General features: G+C 37.0%; 1 protein-coding gene across 4 annotated transcripts in view; it reads right to left on the reverse strand.

The window, feature by feature from the left end:
- The window catches only part of TSPAN12 (tetraspanin 12), a 39,326-nt gene that overhangs the window by 3,391 nt on the left and 11,496 nt on the right, over positions 1-24,439 (reverse strand). For 2 of the 4 annotated variants that reach the window (XM_014892360.2, XM_088165701.1), the window contains exons 3-7: positions 23,859-23,941; positions 23,102-23,237; positions 10,101-10,175; positions 5,811-5,918; positions 2,784-2,927 (exon numbers count right to left, since the gene is read on the reverse strand). In XM_014892360.2, the coding sequence (XP_014747846.1) occupies positions 2,784-2,927; positions 5,811-5,918; positions 10,101-10,175; positions 23,102-23,237; positions 23,859-23,941 (546 nt within the window). The remainder of the gene's footprint in view (positions 1-2,783; positions 2,928-5,810; positions 5,919-10,100; positions 10,176-23,101; positions 23,238-23,858; positions 23,942-24,439) is intronic. The other 2 variants (XM_088165702.1, XM_088165703.1) reach the window with 2 other exon arrangements.

Genomic DNA, 24,439 nt, shown 5'->3' on the forward strand with positions numbered 1-24,439 from the left:
ACTAAATGCAGAGCTCTTGTTGACAAATCAAATATAGTATAAAACTTTGCAGTAATCATTCAGAAGAACCAGCTTCAGATTCCTATAAAGCTACAGATTAAAGGTCTGATTCATTCACTTTATACTTTCAGTCCTGAAATAGAAAAAAGCATGTATTTCTTATTTAGCATATATTACCGATGTACTTCATCATAGAATAAGAACCTGAACTGAAATAAGGCACTTTATTGAGCAGAAGAGATAAGCCATCAGCACACTCAACAAATCTTTTGTACACCCAAATTTTGAGTATATACTCAAAAGTATATTAAAGCACATTGTAAAATTAAATATTAAAACAAATCGAAACTAAAACAAAATTAATTTAATTAAAATTAATTTTGAGCATACTCAAAATCATGCCAGAAACCAAAAGAAAAGAACAAGATTGATTTTTTTGAGTTATCAACTCCCACCAATCATTTTATTTACACTGCAGTTCCTAGTCACAAGATGGGTAGAGCTCCTTTTGTTCTCAGACCACAACAAACCTCCAAGGCCACTCCATCATCTTCACACTTCCCTCACAACCATGCTCTTTCTAAGGTCAGTCTGTTCATGAAACTGCACCAAAGGTGAAGCTCATCAGAATAAAAGCAATTCAAGAAACTGAAAAATAGTTTTCAGTATCCAACAGGGAAAACATGATTCCTGCCAAAAATACTTTCAAGTAGAACTGTAAGTCACCTTTCTTTCAGCAAAAATTAAATTGTGAAGGAGTCCAACTTAGACTATAGAAAGTTCCGAGTTCTCAGCAAAAAATCACAGCACAGCTACAAGAAAACACATTTATCAGTCCTAGACAAACCACACTTCAGTTTTCTGAAGTACTACAAAGAATTTTTCTGAAGTACCAGAAAGGACTTGCCAAATATTTACATAAACCAATTTTAGGCTAGCGAGGCTAATCTTATCAGGTTCCCTCTCAAACCACCAGACTATACAAGTTTGGTTTGAATTACTTTTTTTAAAAAGATTTTTTCCTTCGGTTCTCCAAAGCAGAAGTTCGTTTTGCATAATACTGATAAACTTATTAGCAAGCATACTATAAAAGTCTGTGAGACACCCGACAGGCAAGTGCCATGGAAAGAAACATTTTGCCAACAAAATATTGTACATATCTCAAAGAGAAATGAGGTATTTTTGTGGCTGATACTACCGAACACTGCCTGTCCCTTTTTGGAATGGATTCTTCAGTAGAGAACCAAAAATAAATTTTTGCTAAGTGCTGAATCCATCCAAAATGTCCTGTGGTACAGTAGGGGAAGAACCATAAGTGTGCCCTTCAGATTAATTTTGAAAAAAAAAAAAAAAAAAAGACAAGCAGCCTTTTTTTATCAAGTGGGTCTTAACACAGCCCTTATGTCCTACATAATAATCATCTTTGGATATTGATTTTCTCCAAAGAGAACCAAAAGAACTTGAATATATGAAGTTCTTAGAGAACTATTTACCTGGAATATGGCACAGGCGTGGATGTTAGCAAAAGAGGTGATTAAATAATTTCTGTTCATAGAGTCAATACCACACAAATTCATTTCCCCATTGATTGTTTCCTGGCAATAGCTAATATTCATTTTGGTTTGTTTATATAGTGAATCTCCTCTGCCTTCAGAGGTGTTGCTCCATACCTCCTGAACAAGAGCCATGCAACAACTTCTGTAAGAATGGTTCTTAAACAGCCTCTGAAACTGGGACAAAATAAAATGGTTCTTTGGGTACTCTTCCTTAATGCAGAGCTACACCATCCACTGGAGAAATGTTCATGCTGCAGCACCTGAAAGCAGGCCCATCCTCCTTCCTATGCACTCTGTATTACTCTAGAAGTAATCCAGTGAAGAATGCACCTCTTCCCAGATCCTCACAACTCTGTGATTGAGCCACACTTTGTCTGCTGTTGGACTACCTGGACTGTTGGTCATTCTGCTGTTACTGAATGAACAATTATAGGTCTTCAGAGATCTGCTAGCATAAAAAAATGCTGGCTAACAAAGTAGTTTTCAGACAAAAGTGACTTTGGACAGTATTTGTGAGAACAGAGATTTAGTAAAGAGCATATTTACTTGTTTTTATAATTTTCACCCTAAATACAGTAGTATCTTGCTACCCTGATGACCTTCCTTACCCACTTCGAGTTCAAGCAGGTTCTTGTCATGTTTTAAGGCTTTTTTTGTAATTCTTTTTAAATAATCATAATATAGTGTAGAAAGAGCATTTTCACAACAAGTTTCTACGCATGTTCAGAGTACAACAACCAAATCACCTGCCTCCTATTACGAGACCTGTTAACAAGAGAGCTCTCATCTTCCAAAGGAATTTTCAAAAACATCCTTCACTGTACATTTCACCAAAGTACTCTTCCACTTACCCTGTGGTAGTTTGATGCGATGAGGCCTGAACATTATGTCACACCTAATTTCTATCTTTTGGACTGGAAAAAAATTTGAACTCTAACATAACTAATATAAAACAAACACTTCAAAGCTTAAACATATCTTAAAACATAGGTTTTAACTGCATTGCCACTAGCTCATCTTACTTCCAGGCAAGGGTGGGTGGGTTTGTTCTTCTTTTTTCCCTCCCTCTGCTTCAGCATTAGCAAAGAATAACCATAAACACTTTCCATAAACACAACTACTCTACAAAAAAAATACTCTATTGTACTGCAAACGGTGAATTTGGAAAATTACTGGATCAGGAAGAATTTACAGAACCTTCCAATATATCCATATCTTTCTCCTTACCTCCTGATAAAGGTCACTGAGATCCTCATGATGTGCCTGCTTAGAGCATCCTGGAAACTCTCTGACACAACAGGAGTCAGGTGGCCAGTCCAATTCTGTCATTTCCAGCCAGTCTGTGAAGTACACCACGCCACAACATTTAAACTGCAAAGGAAGGATTAGCCAAGATCAGTAATGATGCTACTTCTTCAACAGATAAAGTAGGTCAAGAAAAAACTTAATTAAAAGTTCTTAATACCAACTTTCAAAATATTTACATAGAACTAAAAACATCTACGAGTGCTTCTATGTATCTTGTTTTGCTGTGTACTTTGAGATAAAAGCAACATGAAAAATGTAGTGACCAATGAATAGTTCAGAAACAGCCAACAATACTCTTCTGTCCATTAAATCCCAATTGCTTCCTCAAAGGATGCTTCAAAGAAATTGTCCTATCTCTGGATTCGCCTGACCTTACTACAAGAAACTAACATAATTTCATGTCAAAATGAGGACAAATGAACAAGTATACCTGTGGAAAGGAGTAGCAGAAAAAGGCCATACTAGTGAGGATTGTTCTTGAAGGGGTACAACTACAGACACATTTAAAAACAGAAAAAGCAGAGATTTACCTGAATATAGGAAAAAAATTAAAAGAGTAAGCAAAAATGAATAGAAATCACAAATGCTGAAAGGAAAACTGAAAATGGAAGGAAGGGGTATCACATTAAAATAAATACTGCAACAGAATCAACCATAAAAATAAGAAGTTTGGCTGCAAAGCAGATGAGGTGCAATTGCCTATAAAACCCACCAGGACCAACAACCTGTCTTCTTTGCAATGCACACCCTAAGATTTAGAGCCAAATGACCAGTCTACCACATTAACAGCTGCTTTCACACAGACAAGGGTGAAGCAGCACTGGATGTGAACTTGACGTGACTGAGAAGATGCTCTGCTGCAGAAACAAGATACTACCTCTCTCCCTCCTGAGTGTAAGTAATTCTCTGAGTCCTTTGATCCACAGGCTTGGGAAACAGCTGCCCCTTTTTAGCTGCTTCAGAGCCAGGGTCCTGTATTCCACACCACTCATTGTTCACAATCAAGCAGATCAGTGCTCAGACATGCTGGCACACACTGTGCCTTAAATTTACCAGTCCTCTTAAAAATCTCACTTCTCCCTTTACCACAGCTCTCATGTCTCAGTTTTTATTCTTTTGTTACTCAAACTCCTCCCAGCACTAGACTTTAAGGAAAGCTTTGGCTCCTCATTACAATTGCAAAGAACACCTCATTAAACACCCTTTTCTTAGTCTTGTATCTTTTCTTCTCCCACCCAGTTCTTCCTTCCTAACTTCAGCTGACCCTTTCCATCTTCCTTCACATAGTCACAGCTTTGATATTAGACCAGCAAGAGGACTGGGGGGAAAACATATTTCCCATCTCCCTCAGATGCTAAAAGATATAGAAGAAAAATACCAAGCTAATCAGGGCTGAACCTCTGGTAACAGAATTGTAATTACGATTCTGCTGACTGAAAAAGGGCCACAAGTGCTTATTCAGATATAAAGCATGTACCAGGCTCATACATCCAGCTTCTAAACCATGAGTGGATGGAATATAAACGAGAGCCCACCAATTAAGTAGAAACTGTAAAAGAGCTTTCTCAGTTCCCCAAATCATGCATCTGGTCACCTTATTCTTCCTTTTTTCCTCCCTCTTCTGCAGCATTAGCAAAGAATAACCATAAACACTTTCCATAAACACAACTACTCTACAAAAAAAACATACTCTATTGCACTGCAATAGAGTGACCTGACTTATGGTCACAGGTGCCATAAGGAAAATCTAACTTCTAAAACTTCTTCTAACTTCTGAAGGAAATTCTTCTCCCCTAGAAAAATTAAGGCTTAGTTGAAGTTTTATTACTAATATTCATATTATAACCAGCCATTATGATGAAACTACAACAACTAGGAGCAGAGGCACTATTTAACTTAATCAACCTATACAATTAAACCAAGTACCAGCTCTATTCAAGGCAAATTGATTGAGACCATTTGATTATATTATCCCAGGTACAGAACAGACATAATCACTCTACCTGTATATGAAGAATTACTCAGTTTCACAGAGTGCTCACATGGCCAGAGTAAGGAACTGGGGGAGGGGGTAGGTGCTGGTGTGTAACCTCTTTCAGGTTTTAGTGCAAATACAGACTAACCAAGGGCTGCCAGGAAATGTTTAAATAAATAGGAAATCTGTGCAACAAGGATAGATTTCAACATTTCAACAAGGGCAGCACAATGACAGGCATTTAAAGAGTTCTCTTCCTGCACGTGAGTTATATTTGGAGTTAATGGGTTTTACCTTGGGTGATTTCATGTTTCTGTAATATAATACTTCATTCTATAAAATCAGTTCTGAATTTTAGTAGGCTAGAGGGCAAAGCTTTGAATATACAAGGAAGCTTTTTGGTTTGTTTCCCACCCCCCAGTCAAAGGAAATAAAAACCCTCATCACTTTCACAAACCTCGGCCAAAGAGACAGTGTTGGCATCTTTTTGGAAACTTCCTTTCCCATTCCTTTCCAGCTAAACATATCTTAACCATGACAGCTCCGTGAAAGGAAACTAACAGAGCCTATGGGAAGGGGAGCACAGTTTAATATTAAAACAACATATAGACACAGTCATTTTACTTTACCTGCAAATTTTTAATTTTACATATATCATATGCTTTAATGCTATAGTAATCCTAAAAGGTATGGGTGTCCTAACCTTACTGAAACAGGATATGAGAATGTTAACAATTGAAATAAATTTATTAACATTCTGATTTTGGTGTTTAAGTACCTTTAGGGCCTACAAAAACCAAAGAACTGGATATCAAGTGATGTTTAAAGATAGCATCACTACACAGTGTTTCATATCAAATGAACTTGCATTTATATGCCTATTCACTTAAAACCAAACTCTCTCCTTTAGGAGATAAGTAACACTCACTGGGCAGGTACTACTTTAGTTCCTGAATTAATCAGCATCTTACCTCCCTCTGGAAGAAATTCCAAGCATGGGTCAGCCACTGGTACCTAGGTAGGCCATAATTGGTCATCCTGGCTTTCAGTGTGATCATATCAGACCACTGCACTGGAACCTGAAGCAAGGAGAGAGAAGTGACTCACACAGTGGATCAATAGGCTTGTGGCTCCAAACCCACAGGTTCCACTGAGATCTTTCCAGGGCAATGACTAAAATAGCTACGTACACAAACAAAACAGGAAAACAAGTGTTGGAATTTTTATGATACTAATACTTTACAGGCCTTTCTTAAAATATCAATGAAAAGTTATTAGTTTCCTTTGCTTAAAAATAAATGTACACTGAAAAGCAGTTATATTTTGGAGAGATTCAGGGATGATTTGGTACAATTTATTGATATCATTACCACATTTTTTACTAGGCATAAAACTTGAACTGAGTCACATCCAAGTTGTCAGGAATGGTATTTGTCTGCCCTAGTTTAGGTATCTCCCTGGTGTTGCCTTTGATAGTAGAAATAAACAGGCAGCCAAATGGGGAAATTCATCTCAAGATAAATAATTTAAACAGAGCAGAAGAATAATTCCCTTGAAGTCTCAAATCCACTTCACTAAGGTGAAAAACTTTAAGTGTCTACCTTCTAAATATGTAAAATTATTTGAGATGAATTCTACCCCTGGAGTTTTTTCAGCCATTTTCTGGCTTTGTCTGGAGTCTTGCACACAGGTATCCTGAATGTGCTCCATTTCAGTAACTTGCTCAAAAACAGTAACAAGGCACTCACAGCCTCGTGAAAATCTTTTCTTCTGAAAGGATTCCTGAAGTGTTTTTCTTCCAACTGTGACAACTCCAAAGTGAGGTGGTAGTGCACACCATTGTCTGACTATGACACCTCAGTCAGCAATTTGCTGCAAACAGGGGCAAGTGCTATAGCACCTGGCATGTAGTTATGAGTCAAAATCAAAACCTCACTTCAATTCAGCAGCACAAATTTCAGTGTGCCAAAACTAAACAAGGATCTGAAGACTGCAGTCATCATCCTATGTCATCACATACTATCCATGCTGAGTTTTGCCTTGTGTCCATCAACTTAATAGTCATGGTGAAAGAAACCACAATTGCAATATCAACTGTCACTTGGATGGGAGGGGAGCCCAGCTTCTCTAGAAGCCATGACTTTGTTCTCCTGTTCAATTTGAAGCTAACAGACAGGGCATTCTGTAAATAGCAACAAATGGTATTTGCACAACACTTCCCAAGGAATCCGGTCTTCATTATGCTAGATCCTCTGCAAAAATATAGAGCCAATCACTGACTGCCTGAACCTGTAACACAAATAGGAACATTTGATAACATTTCATTACCACTGCTAAGTTACACTACATTTTTGATGCCCTAGTAAAGTTTCATGTAGTCAATGTATTAATAAGGTCCCAGAAATTTAACATGACTTTCACTTAGCAGATTTTTGCATTGAACTCACAATGGTTCACATGAAAATATGTTAGCAGTAGAGTACTAAAAATTCTTAAAAGCATTAGCACAGAATATTTCTATCATAAACATTTACACAGGTCACTGTAATAAATTAATTTAGTTTTGTACTCAATGCATTTCTCTTTCCTTTGCATCGTTAAGCTAGCACTCTGCTTTCTTTGGAAAATATTTGATAGTGTTGCAATTAAGCTCATATTTGTTAGACTATTTTTTATTAACTTATTTCAGTTAAACACATTCCAAGATTATGTCTGCAACAGAATACATCCAACTTCTTTAGGAAATCAATGGAAAGCAGGAAAAAAATACTCAGGAACTGAGAAAAGGAAATTAAAAGTGAAGTAAAACAATCTAAACCCCACTGTATGAAATCATTTTAAGTGCTGGAGCTAAGGAGGGATTTCAGAATCTCTGTATTTGCCACAAGAATGCAAACAGGTAAAAACGTACAGGTAATAGGTACATTGATGTACCTATTAAATATCTTCCTGTCAGCTCATATACACAGTAGTGCACAATAACACATGATTACATGAGATGCATTTGTTTGACTATACACCAATACTCATGTGTAGACAAAAAAAACCTAGAGATGCTGGCTTGATTTCAACCTAAGTTCTATAAAGCTCAGTCAGACACTGAGATCTAATTACTCATTCTTATTTTTCTAATGACTATCAAAGCTTGATCAATGCCTAAATAAGCAAAGGACCCACACTGGCTTTTCAATCTTGTAGGTGGAATTAGTCATGAGGCACACTGCATGCTGAGAGCTATCAGGAGCTGGAAGGAAAGTGTTTATGCAAGGACTCTTAGAGCAACTTGTCCACATACCAAAGAAAGCCCATACTGGATCAGCAGAGGCAGTTATGCCTCAGTGACATTTCTGACAACATCACCCACACTGCACTACACACCCACCTAAACTAATGCCAACTGATCTCTGAAACCCACCAGGGGCTCATGTGATTTAACGCTACACTGAAACCAATATTACATCAAGACAATTCTGTGGTTATACGAGGGAATCATCTTATCTTTATTGAGTAGGAGGAAGCATGTTCTAGGGAATGCACAGGCATGGAAGAACCACTGAAAAATAACTGTTCTCTTCAAGACTGCCACATTCCCTATGTTTCTCAGCAGCAAGAAACTCACCTCATCACATGAAGAGCAGTAGTGTTAGGACAAAGGGAATTATAGTAAGAAATCTGATGGAAAGAGAAGAAAACAAAAAAACAACCAAAAAGACCCAACCCAAACCAGTATTTCAGGAGATGATGAATAAAAAAAAAATATATATATATATATATATAGGGAGAGAAGAAAAGAGACAAGGAAAACAAAAAGAGCAATTGTGTTTGCTGTGACCCATTGCAGAAGATGCAGACATGGAATCCAATGCTGTTTAGTTTAGCAAAGGGCTGAAGGGACAGCCATGTTTTCTTCTGAAGGGAAATGGCATGACCAGTGACACAACATATGGTAGGGCTATGCCAGCCTTTATCAAACTGTCCCAGGTTTGTGTTCCAGTAGAACAGCAGACAACCAAAATCTAAGGGGTCAGACTAAAGCACACCATAACTTCAGGCTTTCTAACTAAACAGTGAAGGCTGAAAAAGCATTTTCCAGTGCTGTGTAGGCTATGTTTTTTCAGGCAGTTTCCACTGACAAGATTTTTGTCAAACTATGGATGTTAGTTGTAACAGTCATCCTTGGCAAAACCCCTGCAGAGATAGCTGTGCCTACAACATGAAGAATGCCTCTTGTCTGTATTCCCAATTTTAAAATGAATCAACACAAGCAGACATTTAAAGCAAAGAAATAGCCTTATAATCTCTATTATATTGGAATGGCTCTCTGGAATCTGTATTGCAGGGGAATGAATTCTGATGCAAAGTCCTGCTATGTAACTTCAGACTTCAGATCTGCCAGAAATTCCTTTTATCCAAGTACTATGTAAATATCAAGAAAGCCAGGTCACATCTTACTGCAGTATAATTGTCATCCACTGTTGGAAAGACAATTATATTTGGCATATCTTGGCAGTCGAGAGAAAAATATTTGTCCCTCTATCCATAAAAAGGTACCAGACTGAGTTCGAGATGTAAGGATATAGCAGCCAGCAGTAACATTTCAGTTTAATTTGCTCAACACTTACCTATTTTCTTGTGTGATGGTTAAAAGTCCTCAGTTTGAAAAATCAAAATTTGGGGCAGTTATAAAAACTAGACAGCGATAAAACCTCTTCACAAGTTTACAGAAGAGTGTTTTATAGTCAAGACATGTTTTGCTTAAAACTGGCATTTATAGCTTGTGGAGGCAGTGTGGAGATTTTAGCAGACAGCAAGTCCTCTAGGGAAAGAACACGTTGTCTGTTTACAATGTAGTACACTCTATAAAATGCAAAAAACTTTCAGGACAAAATCCCTTCAAATTCTCTCTTCTCCTCTCTCAAAATCCTTATTTAAGCCTGAAGTTCATCATTTATCCTCAAAAATATCAAAGACTTTAATGAGAAACTACCTGAGCATGAATTAACAAAAAACTAAGTTTTTAAATGGGGGGATGAAGGATTTCGCCCTCAAATATAGAAGGGGTAAGGAGAAACCCAGACAGGGCCTTCCAGACAGACAAACTCTCCCAGGAGAATTCTCTGTTTAAAATGAAGGCAATCAGTTAAAATTAAACTGTCAGAATAATGAACAGAGATAAACACTACAGCAATTAGAAAACAGCTAGCTAATGGAAAACTTAGTTTTCTTCTGCTGAAAAAATGCAGTCTCCTTTTCTGACTCACCGTTATTTCCTGCTCGTAGGTCCAAACACCACAGGCCAGTTCAATGCAGAATATTACAAGCAAGCTTCCAAAATACTGCAGAAAACAGAATGGTCTTAGCTATTTTTTATCCTCTTTGAAATAAAAAAAAAAGTTTCCGAAGTTTAATATTGTTAAGTCTTTTTTTCAAAGTTAAAGAACATCTGAAAATATTACAATTTCACGTTATTTAAGACATGTAAACAAAAATACATTTTTATAACCAAATTGTAAAAGAGTCAGGCAGCAAACTTTATAAAAGCTAAGATCATGGGACATTTCTTTCTTCAAAACTACATTCTTATCAAAGTGATTTAGGTATATGAGGCCGGGTCTAACTGTACAAATATTTAGAGATTAACTGAACTATCTTTTATAATTAGCAGGTATATTTAAAAATAGAAAGTACAAGTGTAAATGAAGAAGTACAGACCTTGGTAATGATGCTTAAGAAAAACTGGTTACTGCAATTAAAAAGAGTGGGAGTATCTTCCATACAGCACCAACAAACCCTTTCTGAACTGTAGGATAAGCTACATTTAAGGCTGTTTTAACTGGCATTTCCTATTAAAATTAAGCCTTCTATCTTTTATTTAAAGCAGAAGTATACTCTCATTCATTCTTGACTCCAAACTTTCCTCCATGTCAGTGGACTGAGCTTCCCTTTGCTCTCACTACACAAGACTTTAAAGTTACAATCTTCATAGATTTAATTAAATTTGAAAAATCAAAGAAACACCATCACAATACAGAATAGAATAGATAATTCCATCAGTAGGATACATGCGAAATGACATCTAATTTAGTTATTTCATTTTAGACTCTATTGAGGACACAAAACAAATACTTATGTTAAGTGATTTTTTTTTTCTATTAATGGGTAAATAAGATGTATTTACCCTGTTTAAAACAGACTGTAAGTCCACAAATGTTAGGCTTTAACAGTCATCTACATAACACCTTTTTCATTCATCTGATCTGGAACTGAGTAATTCACAGCTACCTTGGCAGCTACTGTCTTGCCTTAATCTCTACTTGTTCACCAAATCTAACTTGCTGAATTAGGCAGGTAGATGTGCACAGAGATACATAAGAAGTGCATGTAAAAATGCTCATGTTAATTTTCAGGAGAAACCTGTACCCATACCCTCCCACTGCAAAGGTCTATCCAATAAAGATGGTACTGAAAGAAGGATTCCTGTTTTACTAGTCTTCATCATGCTACATTGCATCTTTACAGTCATTACAGCTGAACAACACATTGCATTTCCTTACAAATCAACAATGTAAACACACACAGAGCTCCAGTATAGGTCTTCAATAACCAAAATGTTCATCCTCCAAAGGTGGAAAAACATGAGTCACACCTTCCAAGAATAATGGTGCTTTCTTGAAAAAATAAATTCATGAGCTTCTATGCAATGTATCTACTATCACTGCAGCTATGCAGAGAGTTATTAAAAAAAACAAAAAAACCCCACCAAACACGGAAATTTACTTTTCTAAGTATTCACTTTGAAAGCAGGAAAGAATGCCACATGCTTTAGTGCCACATGCTCTCTTAATTAATAATTATAATAAAAAATGTTTAAGGGCATTATGACTAATATTGACATTTTTGAGAGGGAGAACAACTAAATGTTTCAATGAAAGTGCATTTCACTTCTCGGCTGTCAGAAGAAATTTCAGTGGGTTTAAACTCTAACTGACTAACAAGCCTGGGACTGTCTGCCATCTTATACAAAAATCATTGATTGTGGTGAAAGAGATATATCTGGGGGTGTACATATGGCATTCTCTGCAAATCTCCTAATTTGCAGTTCTTTGTAACATTTAATTAATTCATCAAGCTTAACATTTGAAACTTCCTCATCTTTCTCGGTGTATAAGTTAAGAATGTTTCTGGTAGTAGTAGGACACAGAAGAGCCAAACCCAAGATTTTCTCTTATTTCTGAATAGAGCCCAAGACCGAAAACTATTTAGCCAGATTCACTCATAAACCACTTCTGGCTCTGCCAGGTACTGAGCACTCCTGACTAGCTACATCTAGACCCATCAGGGCACTGCAGAATCAAGTTTTCTATCCTGAGAAAGCCCATCTCTGTCCATAACATAAAAGAGAAAACAGTGAGTTTATACACATGAAAGGCCATGCTCTGAATTGAGTGACTGCAGGCACACCAAACTCACACACAGGAGGTTGTTTCTCTCCGCTACTGAAGGGGAGTATTATACCTCTCTCGATATAATGGTTTGCAAAACAAATACTTCTTATGCAAGTTTTTTTGGGGGAAAAAATATCCTCTAACCATTATTTAAATGTATTACCCCTAATTTCCATCTTCCAAATCTAGAAATTATTACTGGCTTCAATGCTTATTCCCTGTCCCCAGTTACATTCCCACAAGAGTCTGAATGCTAAATGCATCTTCCTGCATTTCCATGCTTCTGGTTCTTGCCAGAAACAGGGACTTGGTTTTGAAGTAGGCTTAACATTTCTTCCGGTGGGCTGAGTGGCTACATGTTGTAAAGATGAGTAACTCACTGAGGAGCACGGTTGTATATCACACTCAAAATTGCACCAGGAAGTCCCTGACAGTGCCTTCAACAGAACACCTCCTTCAGAGTATTCTTGGCCATTGCTGAGGTATTTTCTACTGGGCTCTTCATTTCTTTCCTTGGTAAAGAGAGGGTAAGAAGGAGAAGGCACATAAGGGAGTGAACAGTTTCGCAGAGACATCTACAAGCTATGATAAAATAAAAGCACAGCTATGGTTGTTTTAAGAACTGGAAACCCTTTACAAGGCAAGTCCTACAGACATTTCCCTTTTGTAGACAACTGCTAATGACTGTCATTCTCTCCTTAGCTTGACTACACGAAGTAATCAGAAAATTGGAGTAGTGCCTTGATCCTGTTACAAACCCATCAGTTCCCCTGAAGGATTTCCTCCAGCAAAACTGTGAAAAACCTAAAATGTTGCTTCCTTGAGAGAAGCTGAATGACTGAAACGCTGGCAGAAAACACTCTTTAGAGAGTAACAAATCAAAGCAAAAATACTTGCCAACTTAAATAAAGCATTAGCCATTTACTGCTCCATACATCATGCTTGTGGCCAATATACTCAACTTCAGCATCCCTTCACTGTAAAATGGATGTTTGTCAGTTAGCAGAAGCCGGTCTCCGACAACCTCCTTGTTAAGCCTGCTCTACCACAGGTCATAGGCTGGAAGGGAAGGAGGGAGAAGAGAGGGAGGCAACAGCTCAGTAAAGCAGTAGTTTTCCAACAGGAACATTTAATCTAATACCTGGAACATTAAACAAGCACTTGGATTTGCAGCACTGACAGAATGCAGAGGCTTAAACAACTTTTTTTTCCAGCACATCAGTCCTGAAAGAGAGGTGAAAGACCTGGGGACTCAGGAGAATCATGTTCTCCTTCTTTTCTTATCCAAGAGACTAAATATTCAAGAAGTGGGAATAGAAACAAAGTCATTACTGTGAAAACCAGTTTCAGAGACGTAAAGAGGCATGAAGGACCTAGGAAAGGTAGTAAAGATATTCTGTACGTAATCACCAGACTCTGTTCTACTGGAACACTCTTAATGTGGTACTTCCACAAAAGCAACCACAGCCAACACTGAAATCCTGAAACCTCCAATGAGAAACCACACACAGCAACAGCATGGAATCCCATCACTGAAATACTAGCTACTAGTGCAGAGATGCTACCAGCTTATATTCACCTACTGCAACTTGTAACAGTCTCCAAAGAGCTCTTGCTCCTGGGCAAGTCAAAAAACCCCAAGTTCACATCTACAGGGAATTCATATATAAGACAGAAAGGACAGCGGGATAGTGAATGCAAATCCCATTATTTTGAATTTCAGTCACAGAAGGGAGGCAACCATCAAGTAAATAAAGACAAAAACCAAACCAAAACAACCAACAAAATAACCAACCCCTACCAAATCAAATAAACAGGGACTAGTATTGAATAGGTTTTGTCCTAATTTGAATAGTTATCTGCATAAAGGCTGTCAGAACCTGATAAAACACTAAAAAATGTACAGAGTATTTTCAGATAGGCATTAAAAATCAAACTAATTAAAACCCATTTTTATAAGGATTTTTAGAGGCTGTGTAAATATAATAAAAAATTTTAGCCTGTATAAACAGTGGCACCCCACAAGAGAGTACAAATTCCATATATGCCACTCCATGCCAGTGCTCCATACAGGGAGCATATATGCTCTGGCATATGCTCAAAATGTCTTCCTATCTCTTCATGTAAGGCTAAAAACTATGTCATAAAATTAGTTTATCCTAAGCAAATTGTAACAGGCTTTTTTGATATTACATTTGTTCTACCAAACTAAGTTAATGTCCACCACCACCACCAAATATATTCCAGGAATGTGTCTCTTTCTTGATCATCTCAATCACTTAGATAAAAACACAAATAAAAATAGCAAATGCAAGCACAAAATCACTACTACTGAGTCTAAGGCATTTAGTATTTGTTTAAAAGGTTTTTTTCCCCCCCAATTACTCCCATTCTGTTCAGAGATTAATAGCAAAGAGCACACACATGAAGTGTCTCCCACCATAAAATCTCTCCCTCATGGCTTTCCAACCTGCAGAACACAGGATTTTTTTTGTTGCAGTTGTGGGCAACTTAGGGAAGGATGTAAAACACGAAGCACAGTCTTTTGCCGATACGTAATATAAAGCTCTTATACTTCTAGAAATAGTTCTAGAGATTTTGTGTTGAATGCACATGATACCTGCAATTAATAAACTAATGTAATTTGTCTATGCTTTTCAGGCAACAGGTGAAAGGAACTGGTGAAAAATAACCTACTTCTGTTACTAACATGGCAACAGGATGATAGAGAACACTAAGAAAACACAGTTCAAGAGAGAGATTTTAAATTTTTCTCAGATATATTTTCACTGCAGAAATACTGAATTTTAGCTACATTTAGCAAAGGAAAACTGGAGTTAAAACTCTAGTGCCCTACAGTAGTTTCCTTCAGTGCAACAGCTAGGGCAATGTCAACAGCCAGTGCCCGATTTTGGCCACCTTGATGATCCCACCAGCAGAGATACACAACCTTGCTTGTACACAACCTGCTTGACTGTCCTCTGAACCTTGTGTAAACATTCTGTCAGAAACAAAGCTAAGGCCAGGAACTCTAATAGAAATTTGTTGACTTGGGGTATTTAGTGACCAAGTCACTATGGCACACTGCTGCCAAGCAACTCAAGCAGGTATGGGCTGCTGTACTACAAAGCTGAGTGTACCCATGTATATTCTGGAAGTGATAGTTTTTTTCCCACTGTTTTTTTCACTCTGCCATGACGGCTTCAGTAATTTGTTGCCAGTGACTTATGAAATGCTTCATCAGCAAGCAGATGCTATAACCAGTAAAACTGTGCTGTTAGCCTATGCACAAGGAGAATCAAGGACCTGAACACATCCCCAGTCATGCTCCTTTGAGCCTGCTCATACCAGTGATTGTTTTGTCTGCCATTTGTAAGTGTGATTTGGAAGCAAGAGCCATGAACGTGAACAGAGACAGGGTTCTGTGTCAACTCAAATTTAATCCAAACTAGAAAGGCACAAGAATGGTTTTGTTTGGTTTTTTCCTCACCCAGACCTTTTCGGTTTTATGTTGCATCATGCTCTTCTGTTCTGACAGCTTCTTAGTTAACTACTAAACTGAGGAAACTTCACCATCTACTTAATTAATCCCTAGAGAACAAATATATCCCATCACACAACACAGTCAAATTACTGACTTCTTAAGCCCACTTCCAGACAGTGAGAAAGCACAAGAGCACATTCTGTGTATGAAACCAAATAGCAGTGGCAGGCAGGAGCCAGCTAATGGAGCCAGAAACTGCAATATAGTGAAGACAAGAGAGCATGGGGAGCTTTTGGAGAACCTCTTCTACAAGACTGTAGAAATCCTTCATTTCCTGAGTAAATGCACCTTTCTTTAAAGGATCAGTGTATTTATTAAGGAATTATCATTCACATCACCTACATTTTATTTCATAAACATCTTCTTTTTCAAGCTTTACCACTCTCCTCCCAAACACTTTTCTCTCAGAAGATATAAAACCCTTTTCTTCCCCCCTCAGACTCAAGAAAAAACCCAGCTCTTATGCCAGAGCAAAGAGCAGCTGATCAACAACTCTAGTCTCTTCAGACTTGCTGTCTCACACTGCTTTCTTGAGCAACATGTTCCATGTGGCATTAGAAGTGAAGAAAGCTCTGGAAAGGGCAGGGGCTGAAGGAAATTCCAAGATGGCAGCTGCAGAATGAAACCGTACTGTAACTTCTAGAAGACCAGAGTATATGGTATGTAAAGCAAATGCCAGCAGATTTTAGGAGTTATGCATAGCATTTCCCAATGGCTAACAGCCTGAGAGCATCAGCCTTGATCTTCTGAGATGCAAGCTATCCAAACATGTCTCTGCCACTAGGAAACCTCAGATGACCATCACCACTGGATCACCAACAGCAACCAGAATTGTTCTGCGTAAAATATAACAAGTCTTTCCTCCTTCAATAACTAAGAAGCTATGGTTCTTGTTATTTTTGTAAATTTACAAGCTAACAAGGTTATTCTAGTGATCAGTCTAGCTATCTTTTTAAAAATGGAGCAAAAATTCATTAAACAGAGTTAGACAAGCTGCATGGAAAACTGACATCCTGTTCATCCACTTCAGCAGTACAAATTTTCCCCTGCCTCTCTTCCCCTACAGCCTCAGCCCTGCCCTGTAGGAATTAAGAGTTCATTAGTCATTTTGATTTTAAATTTGGTTTATTTGCTTGACAACACAGAAATTTGTGAGAAATGCAGCCAAAAGTCAACAGGGAAATGAGCAGAAACCTCCTACTTGCAACATAAGCTATGGAATGTCATCCAGTTCTTCAAAATAAATACATTTCACACAAAAATTATCAAGTATCTCTACTATCTTAGATTTGGTTTCCCAGATCACAGAATTTTATCAAAATGTCTTAAAGTCTATGATCTTTGCAAAGTTCACCTCTCTTTTGTAAAACTTTTAAAGTAATCTTTAAATAAATTTCTTAAGGCAATAAGCATTTTAAGTTTTAAAACTATGTATCCAAGTTCTTGTTACTATGCCATTTGTTTTTTTAAAAACGAAATAAAATTATTTATGGTTAGATTTTTGTTCACAGCCTTGATTCTTCTGTGTGATATTCTTCAGCCGTTATAAATTTTTACTTTAATGGTTATCTTTGCTTATATATGTAAACTGGTATTACTTTGGAAAGAAGCAAATACATACTTCAAAACAATTATGAGGATTTATTTGCTAAGGGTTCAATTACCTCAAGTCAGTGAACTTCCCAAAAGAAGGGTTATTGCAAGGTCGTGGTAAAGTACTAAACAGGACATAGGTGAAGATAGACATTGGACCATGATTGTTTCATGGCTTGTCATATTCCCTTTCCCTTTTTTCTTCCCCTAATTCATAAGATTTATATCAAAACCTAAGGTTTCCTATTCTGCACAGATTTTTCAAATCACAGATTCTTTCATTTGTCTACCTGCTCTTTATTTTCTACCAAGGAAATTACACACCATAAAAACGTTTCCTTAGTCAACCCTAACGGCACCAAATAGTGCTGCATTGCCTCTGCAACACTGCTGAGCATTCAAGGCAGCTGCTCAGTGCCTGGATGAAAGCAGCAGATCATCACCATGATCACAGCAAACATTTGGATTTAAGTCAAGTACTTGCAAGAAAAACCTGAATGTTCCCACCAGTTCAATTCCTGTCATGCTTCCCCATGCTGCTCAAATACACAGCTGCTCTTGCTTGCCGTGCATTCCACAGCCAGCACCTTCATTGCTACACAGCTCCTAATATCCCACATGGCCAAGCAACTCATGTCTCCTCTGGAGGTTCCCTCTCCCACTTAAGGAAATTAGGCACTGTTTCAAAGCTCTTGCCTTTGAAAAAGGACACGTCTTTTAAGGACATACACAGCAAGGACTTATTTATGTCAGGGAAGACAAGGTCAGCAAAATACAGCATGCTTACACAGGCAGACAGAGAGGTTGGCATTGAATCCCAGGACCAATTTACTCCACAGAAATGGGAGCCCTACAGAGTGCACACTTTCCTGCAAAGCCTGGTTTAGCTCTTTGGTGACACTGTGGCATCACCAAAATCCATCCCAAAATCAAACAACTTGTCTGAACCTTAAAAATCATTATCTAAACAGGAAAGACACATGCTCTCCATTTCAAGGCAAAGAGATGTATAGTAATTAGTAGAGGCATTATCTCCCCCAGTTTAACTTTGAATTCAAAGTTAGAAATATAGAAAGAACAAAAATACTCTATTTTTTTGAGAAAGTTGCTCACATTTGAAACTACTGGGGTATAATAAAAATTGGTGAACTTGAAACGTATTTTCACTTACTAGTGGAACATCAGAATGCAAGCTAAATGTCCAGTCCCTTAGCTATTTATTGGCTATCTGAAACTGAGGTTTAGCAGAGTACTGTCTTCTCATCAAACCTGAACAACAGTATTATAAACACATTTAGTCTTTAGTCTTTCAAACAAGGCAGATCAACCTGTCTTGTGAATCTCTATCTTCCCACTCAAACCACATTTGTAAACAAAATAAAATACAAACTCAGTCTGTCCAGCTTAATACTAAACTGCATGGGTTTAGACTAAGTACATCTGTTAGTTGTTTTTTCCCTTCAATGCTTAGTATCTAAATAATTTAGAAATACTTCTGGTTGGTAAATAACAATTCCAATGCCAAATGTTAGTACAAGGTATTGGAGCAGCTGTAACTGTGCTGAGGCCACACGGATAGGAATGAATATCCTCCATTACTAGACAGCAAATAACCTATACTATATATTACTGCAGAAATTGCCACAAAAAAGGGAAAAAGAAAACAGACAGCAAAATTTGTTACCACTGAAGTCGCATGCTAATTCCAGCCAACTGTAGTCATAAGTACTACAGAACAGTTCATTCTGTGGTACTGTAGAGCAGCTAACATTTCACACAGAGTAAGAACGCCTTCTAGGAAGAAAACATTAGCAGTTATTGGTATCTTGCAACATAGCAGATATCTAAATTTAATCACCCCATCACCTCTTCATCCACATGGACTGAAGTGGGTGTATATGTATCCAAGAATTTGCCACAAGTGGTAATACAGTCAACGGTATTTCAGCATTCTTTAGACAGACTTCACAGAAACCACTAGTTTAATGATGGTTTGCCGGGTTGCGTTTCAATTCAATGCACAGCTTAGTCTACCAGGGTCCAATTTATAACCAGGTTCCACCATGACTAAATTAATAAGCTGCTTAACCACACACCAACAGGGTCTAACAATGTTTAGCTTTGAGGAATATTTATTCCCCTGTCAACTATATGATAAAAATCAGTAATAGGATTTGCCCTGTTGACCATCAAATATTTCTAACATTTTTTCCCCTTTGTGAAAATATACATAGACAAATTTAAATCCTGCGCTGTTTGAATGCTGCAGTTACAGAAAGTCATGGTTAAAAATACTTGCAATGAAAATTTCAGCCAGGAAGTATTTTCCAGTAGGATTTTCATTAAGCTCTTCTTGTCAAGCAACAGAGCTTACTTTTGTTATTTTAATAAAACAAGAACTCAGAAAAACCCCCAAAAAACCAAACTAAAAAACCCCAAAAACAAAAAATTCCAACAACAAAAGACCCCAAACAAAAAAAAAAATTAAATTAAAAAAAAAAGAAAAAAAGAAAAAACAGAAACAACAACAAAATCCCACACATCGTTAGCGTTACTATTATTAAAGATCACATGAGTTTGGGTTATTTTCAGTTAGGCAACGTGCACAACAAACTTTGAAAACAACAGAAAACAGAGCCTCAGAAGAAGAGAGGCAAAGTATTCTTTTTTCAAATCCAGAATAAATCTTGTTGAAAAAACTGTACCAACCACCCATAAAACTGGGCCCCTACTTTCCCATGCTTGCACTTCCAAGTCAGTGATTTGGAAAAGTTCAGATCTTCCACTTTAGGCTGGCATCACAGCTACTTCTACACAAGGAAGTTGGTCAATCACACAAAAAAATATTTGTTATAGAAACTCAAGGTACACGTGGACTCTTCAGTCAACTACCCTTCAGGACATATTTCTGAAGTAATTTAAATGAAATTATCATAGCTTTAAAATGTTGGTTCTACAAAAAAGTCCACAGCATGCACCTCAGAAGACTGAGGTTTTACATTTTCCTACTATTAAGCTGAGCAAACATGATTTGATGTACACTTATGCCCCCATGTGAAGACAGAAAGGTTTCAAGCATTTAACTGCAAGACAAAATTTCAAAAACAAATTAAAATTGTTATATATTCAAGTGTATTAAAACCAAACACTGTATCTATTTTATTTTCTTTACACTTTATTACATTTTCCAAAAATCCATTTTAATTAACATCAGCACTAGCAATCAGCATGCTGCCAGGAACGTCAAGACTTGCATCCAAATATCTGCGCATGCCATCATCATTTTTTTCATGTACTTCAAAAAGAAGACTAAAAGCACGATTGAAAAGGTTGATAATGTTTTACATGAAGCTTCTTTTCTTTTAGTTCATCTGGTTGAACAAAAGCTCATTTTGTTGATCCATCAGTTTTCTCATTAGCCTGATGAATGAAGCACTGACTTATGTCTGCATACTTCTGTATGATATAACATAACTGCATTCATTTGACAATGAATCAAAGACAATGGCATACTTAAAAAGATACAATTTAGTTTTGCTTATCAGTTTATTTAATAAGAGCAAATCTCAAGCTCCTGAAAATGAAATACTGCAACATGATAGAAATCTCTTGTTTTGATTTAGTGTAACTTGACTGCCTAAACACACTTCAAATGATTTATTTCCATATGGACTAAAGGCTATAAATTATTTCTTCTTTTCACTTGCAGTGTAAATAAACTGAAGACCAAAACAAGTTTTAACTTCATTATCTCTTGAAATAGTGAGGTGGGTTTTTTCAAAATTTATACAGAAAATAACTTTTCCTTTCCGTAGGTACTATGTGGCATTGATCTACACAATATAGTTGTTTTTACCTTTTAACTAATTTAATTAGTATTAAAAACAACCACCACTTTAAAATAAAGAACACGAAAGTAATGAAAGATGCCCAACGATGAAAGTAATCTTATACCCTTAAAAAAACCCCCAACATTTAGTAAGGTTATCATATTTTAATACTTTCACAATTTAGATGAAACAAAAATATGTACCAAATCCTTTTAAGGTATGTAAAAAAGATTACTAGAGAAATAATTATATTGTATGAAATTATATTAATCCATTACTCTTACACACATGTCCACAACTAAGTAATTGTCTTAGAACTTGTTTCCATTTATTTTAATATTGCAATGTTAAGATCTAGAAATAAAAACGCATAACTATTCTGTTACCCTAACATGTTCAGATTTAAATGACAGTTTTCCTCAACAATATAGTTTTGAAAGAATAATCTTCACATTGCATACAGGCTGAGCAAAATATCCAAAAGGAGAAACAGCATTCCCTCCTGCAACTGAGGAACACTTCTGTTGCAGACATTCAGCTGTAAATATCAAATAAATCTTTCTCCAACCCTCTCAAATTAAAAAAAAAGGACATTTTAATACAAGATCCCAGTACAGCTTTGCAATTGTTTGTTCTGCAGTTAGAACATTTCTACTAGAGAAAAGCAGGTTTGTGGACCCTCAGCCAATCTCTCATGGTGTTTTATGGTCATTTTGTGCAAAATCTGTGAGGTTTAGGTGTCACATACTTAAGCCTGCAGAGATCCACAAGAAAAATTCAACTGAATGCACTCTGTGAGAACCCAACACATACTACAGTGAAAAAACATCAGGAGCCGAATTCTTGTATGGGACCGTGGATATTCTCAAGAGCTGAAGGGTTCTATCTGTCCACTTTCTCCTACTGCAACTTCACTAATCAAGTCTGATATACCTCTTTCACATCCATTGCTTCTGCTTACTTGGACTTAGAGAGTACTTGGAATCCTGCTTATCCTCATGTTAAAAAACAGAGTCCAATTCTGCAAAGGGCTACAGATGCACCTTTAAGAAGCATATGGCACTCTTGGATTTCAGTACTGCCAACAGTCCAAAAATGCTAACACTAAGCCTTTAAAATTTGTGTGAACTTGATGGGCTTTTGTTGGAGTGGCATTATTTTTGTTTGGTTTTGGTTGACTGTTTCTTTAATTGTCCTCAAATTCACTGACTTCCAGAGGAAGGGCATGGTGGTTGGCTCCCTTGACAGTCAAAGCCACATCACAGTTAAACTGTACACAAAGCCTTGTGCAGAAGACTACTACACTTTAGCTGTTGTAGTTTAATTATATATTCTCCAAATGAAAGAAAAAGACGGGTACTTGGAATTTATTTTTAAACTTGCCCAAAACCAAATGCAACTGCAAAATTCCACATCCATGAAAGAGAACACAAAGCTCCTGAACATACTCAGAATTAACTTTCATCAGCTACAAGTGCTGTTACTTTACACACATCATCAACAATGGAATAAAGCAAAGTCTAGGTTAGGTAGCTATTGGACAGCTAGGAGTCAAAACAGTTGCATACAGGTTTATTTCAGAATACTCAGACTCACGTCCCTATAATTATTAGTACTGAAGAGTTTGAGTTATTTTTCCCTTCAGCAACTCCTCTACACTGCTTGTCTTTCAGTCACAGCATAATGCAGTCTAGGCAATGAATTATTTCCTACTGTGTGCTTTGCAATTACAATTCCTCACCAATACCGTAACTCAATGGGGTAATAAAAAATAATCAGTATTTATCTAGTGCCTGTGGATTAAAACCTTTCTAATACTCCTGAAACAAAACAGAAGTTATGAAACATACCCAGACAAGGAGCAACAGATTTCTTTTCACTGTTCCACAGTATCCCAGCATTCCAACTATGATGAGGAAACAGCAGACTGCAATCATAACCGGGTGGACCACAGGAAAGTAAGTCAAAATGACAGCCTCCTCCACCCTAAGAAACAATCAGAACAATAATCAAAAAAGCACAATCACAAAAAATTATATAAAAGAAAAAAATAAGAAAATGGTTGATTAGCAGATGCGTTCTTTCCAGCACCTTACACGTTTCACAAAAATCTCTTCGACATGGTTTTAAAGTCAAACACAGCATTCAGGTACCAAAAATTGCATTGTCCAAAAACCCCCTCTGGAGCAAAGCTAATCTTCCTGCCCTACACTTGCATGGTATGCAGCAAAATGAGGCCCTGTTTTACCACCAGGGCTCATAAGCACTGCTGTAATAAAATTAATAGAATTTCTAAATCTCTGGACTGAATTAACTATTCAAAACTAAATAGTAATAAAATATGATTACATGCTGTCTACAGACCAAAAATTCATCCCTGTCAGAAGAGAAACGCACAGGACTGAAACCCTATCTTTCCCCTTTTTCTAATTTCAACCTATGCCCAAAACGGTGGCAAAAAATGTACCTTCCAACAAAACAATTATTAGTTTAACAGAAAGATTCTCAATGCTACAAATCCTAATTAATCCTAATTGCTACACAGAATGAACAGTACTTTCCCCAGCCAGTAACCCACACAGATTGAAAGTTTAACTAAAGCTTTACCTTGTTTCTGCAGTTAAAGTGAGAACATTATTCAGGTAGTCTCTCAGCCAAGCAGAAACACCTAATATGCTGATGGACATCAACTAAAAAGAAAACATTAAGTTACTTATCATGTGTTTAATGCAAATTGCAAGATAGTTCATAATTTAAGTAGAGGATCAGTCATCACTAATATCTTTCATGCATTCATTTTTTTGAACAAAATACTGTCCCCAAAGCTGTACTTCTATATGCTTAGAATTGGTTTGTTGCCCAAGTACTAATGTGCCAGTGACAATCTTCTTTTCCACTTAGTGATGCTACTGCTGGCTCCTATCCCACCATTGCACAATATACCAGAAACAACAGGGAGGGCTTACACTGCTAAAATCAGTAACTCTTCAGGGCTCACAAGTGATACACATTAGTCTGCATGAAACCATGAAGCCATGCTCAGGTAGACAGCTAGTGAAGAAAAATCTGATACAATAGTCCTGATACACTGACACTCAAGAGAGGATATTTATCTTTATCGGGTTAAATGTAGCAGAATCTGATTCTCTTGCTTATTCAGACAGAGTCTCACCATGAACACTATATTT

Source organism: Sturnus vulgaris, chromosome 5, assembly GCF_052056855.1.
Source record: "Sturnus vulgaris isolate bStuVul1 chromosome 5, bStuVul1.hap1, whole genome shotgun sequence".
NCBI lineage: Eukaryota > Metazoa > Chordata > Aves > Passeriformes > Sturnidae > Sturnus > Sturnus vulgaris.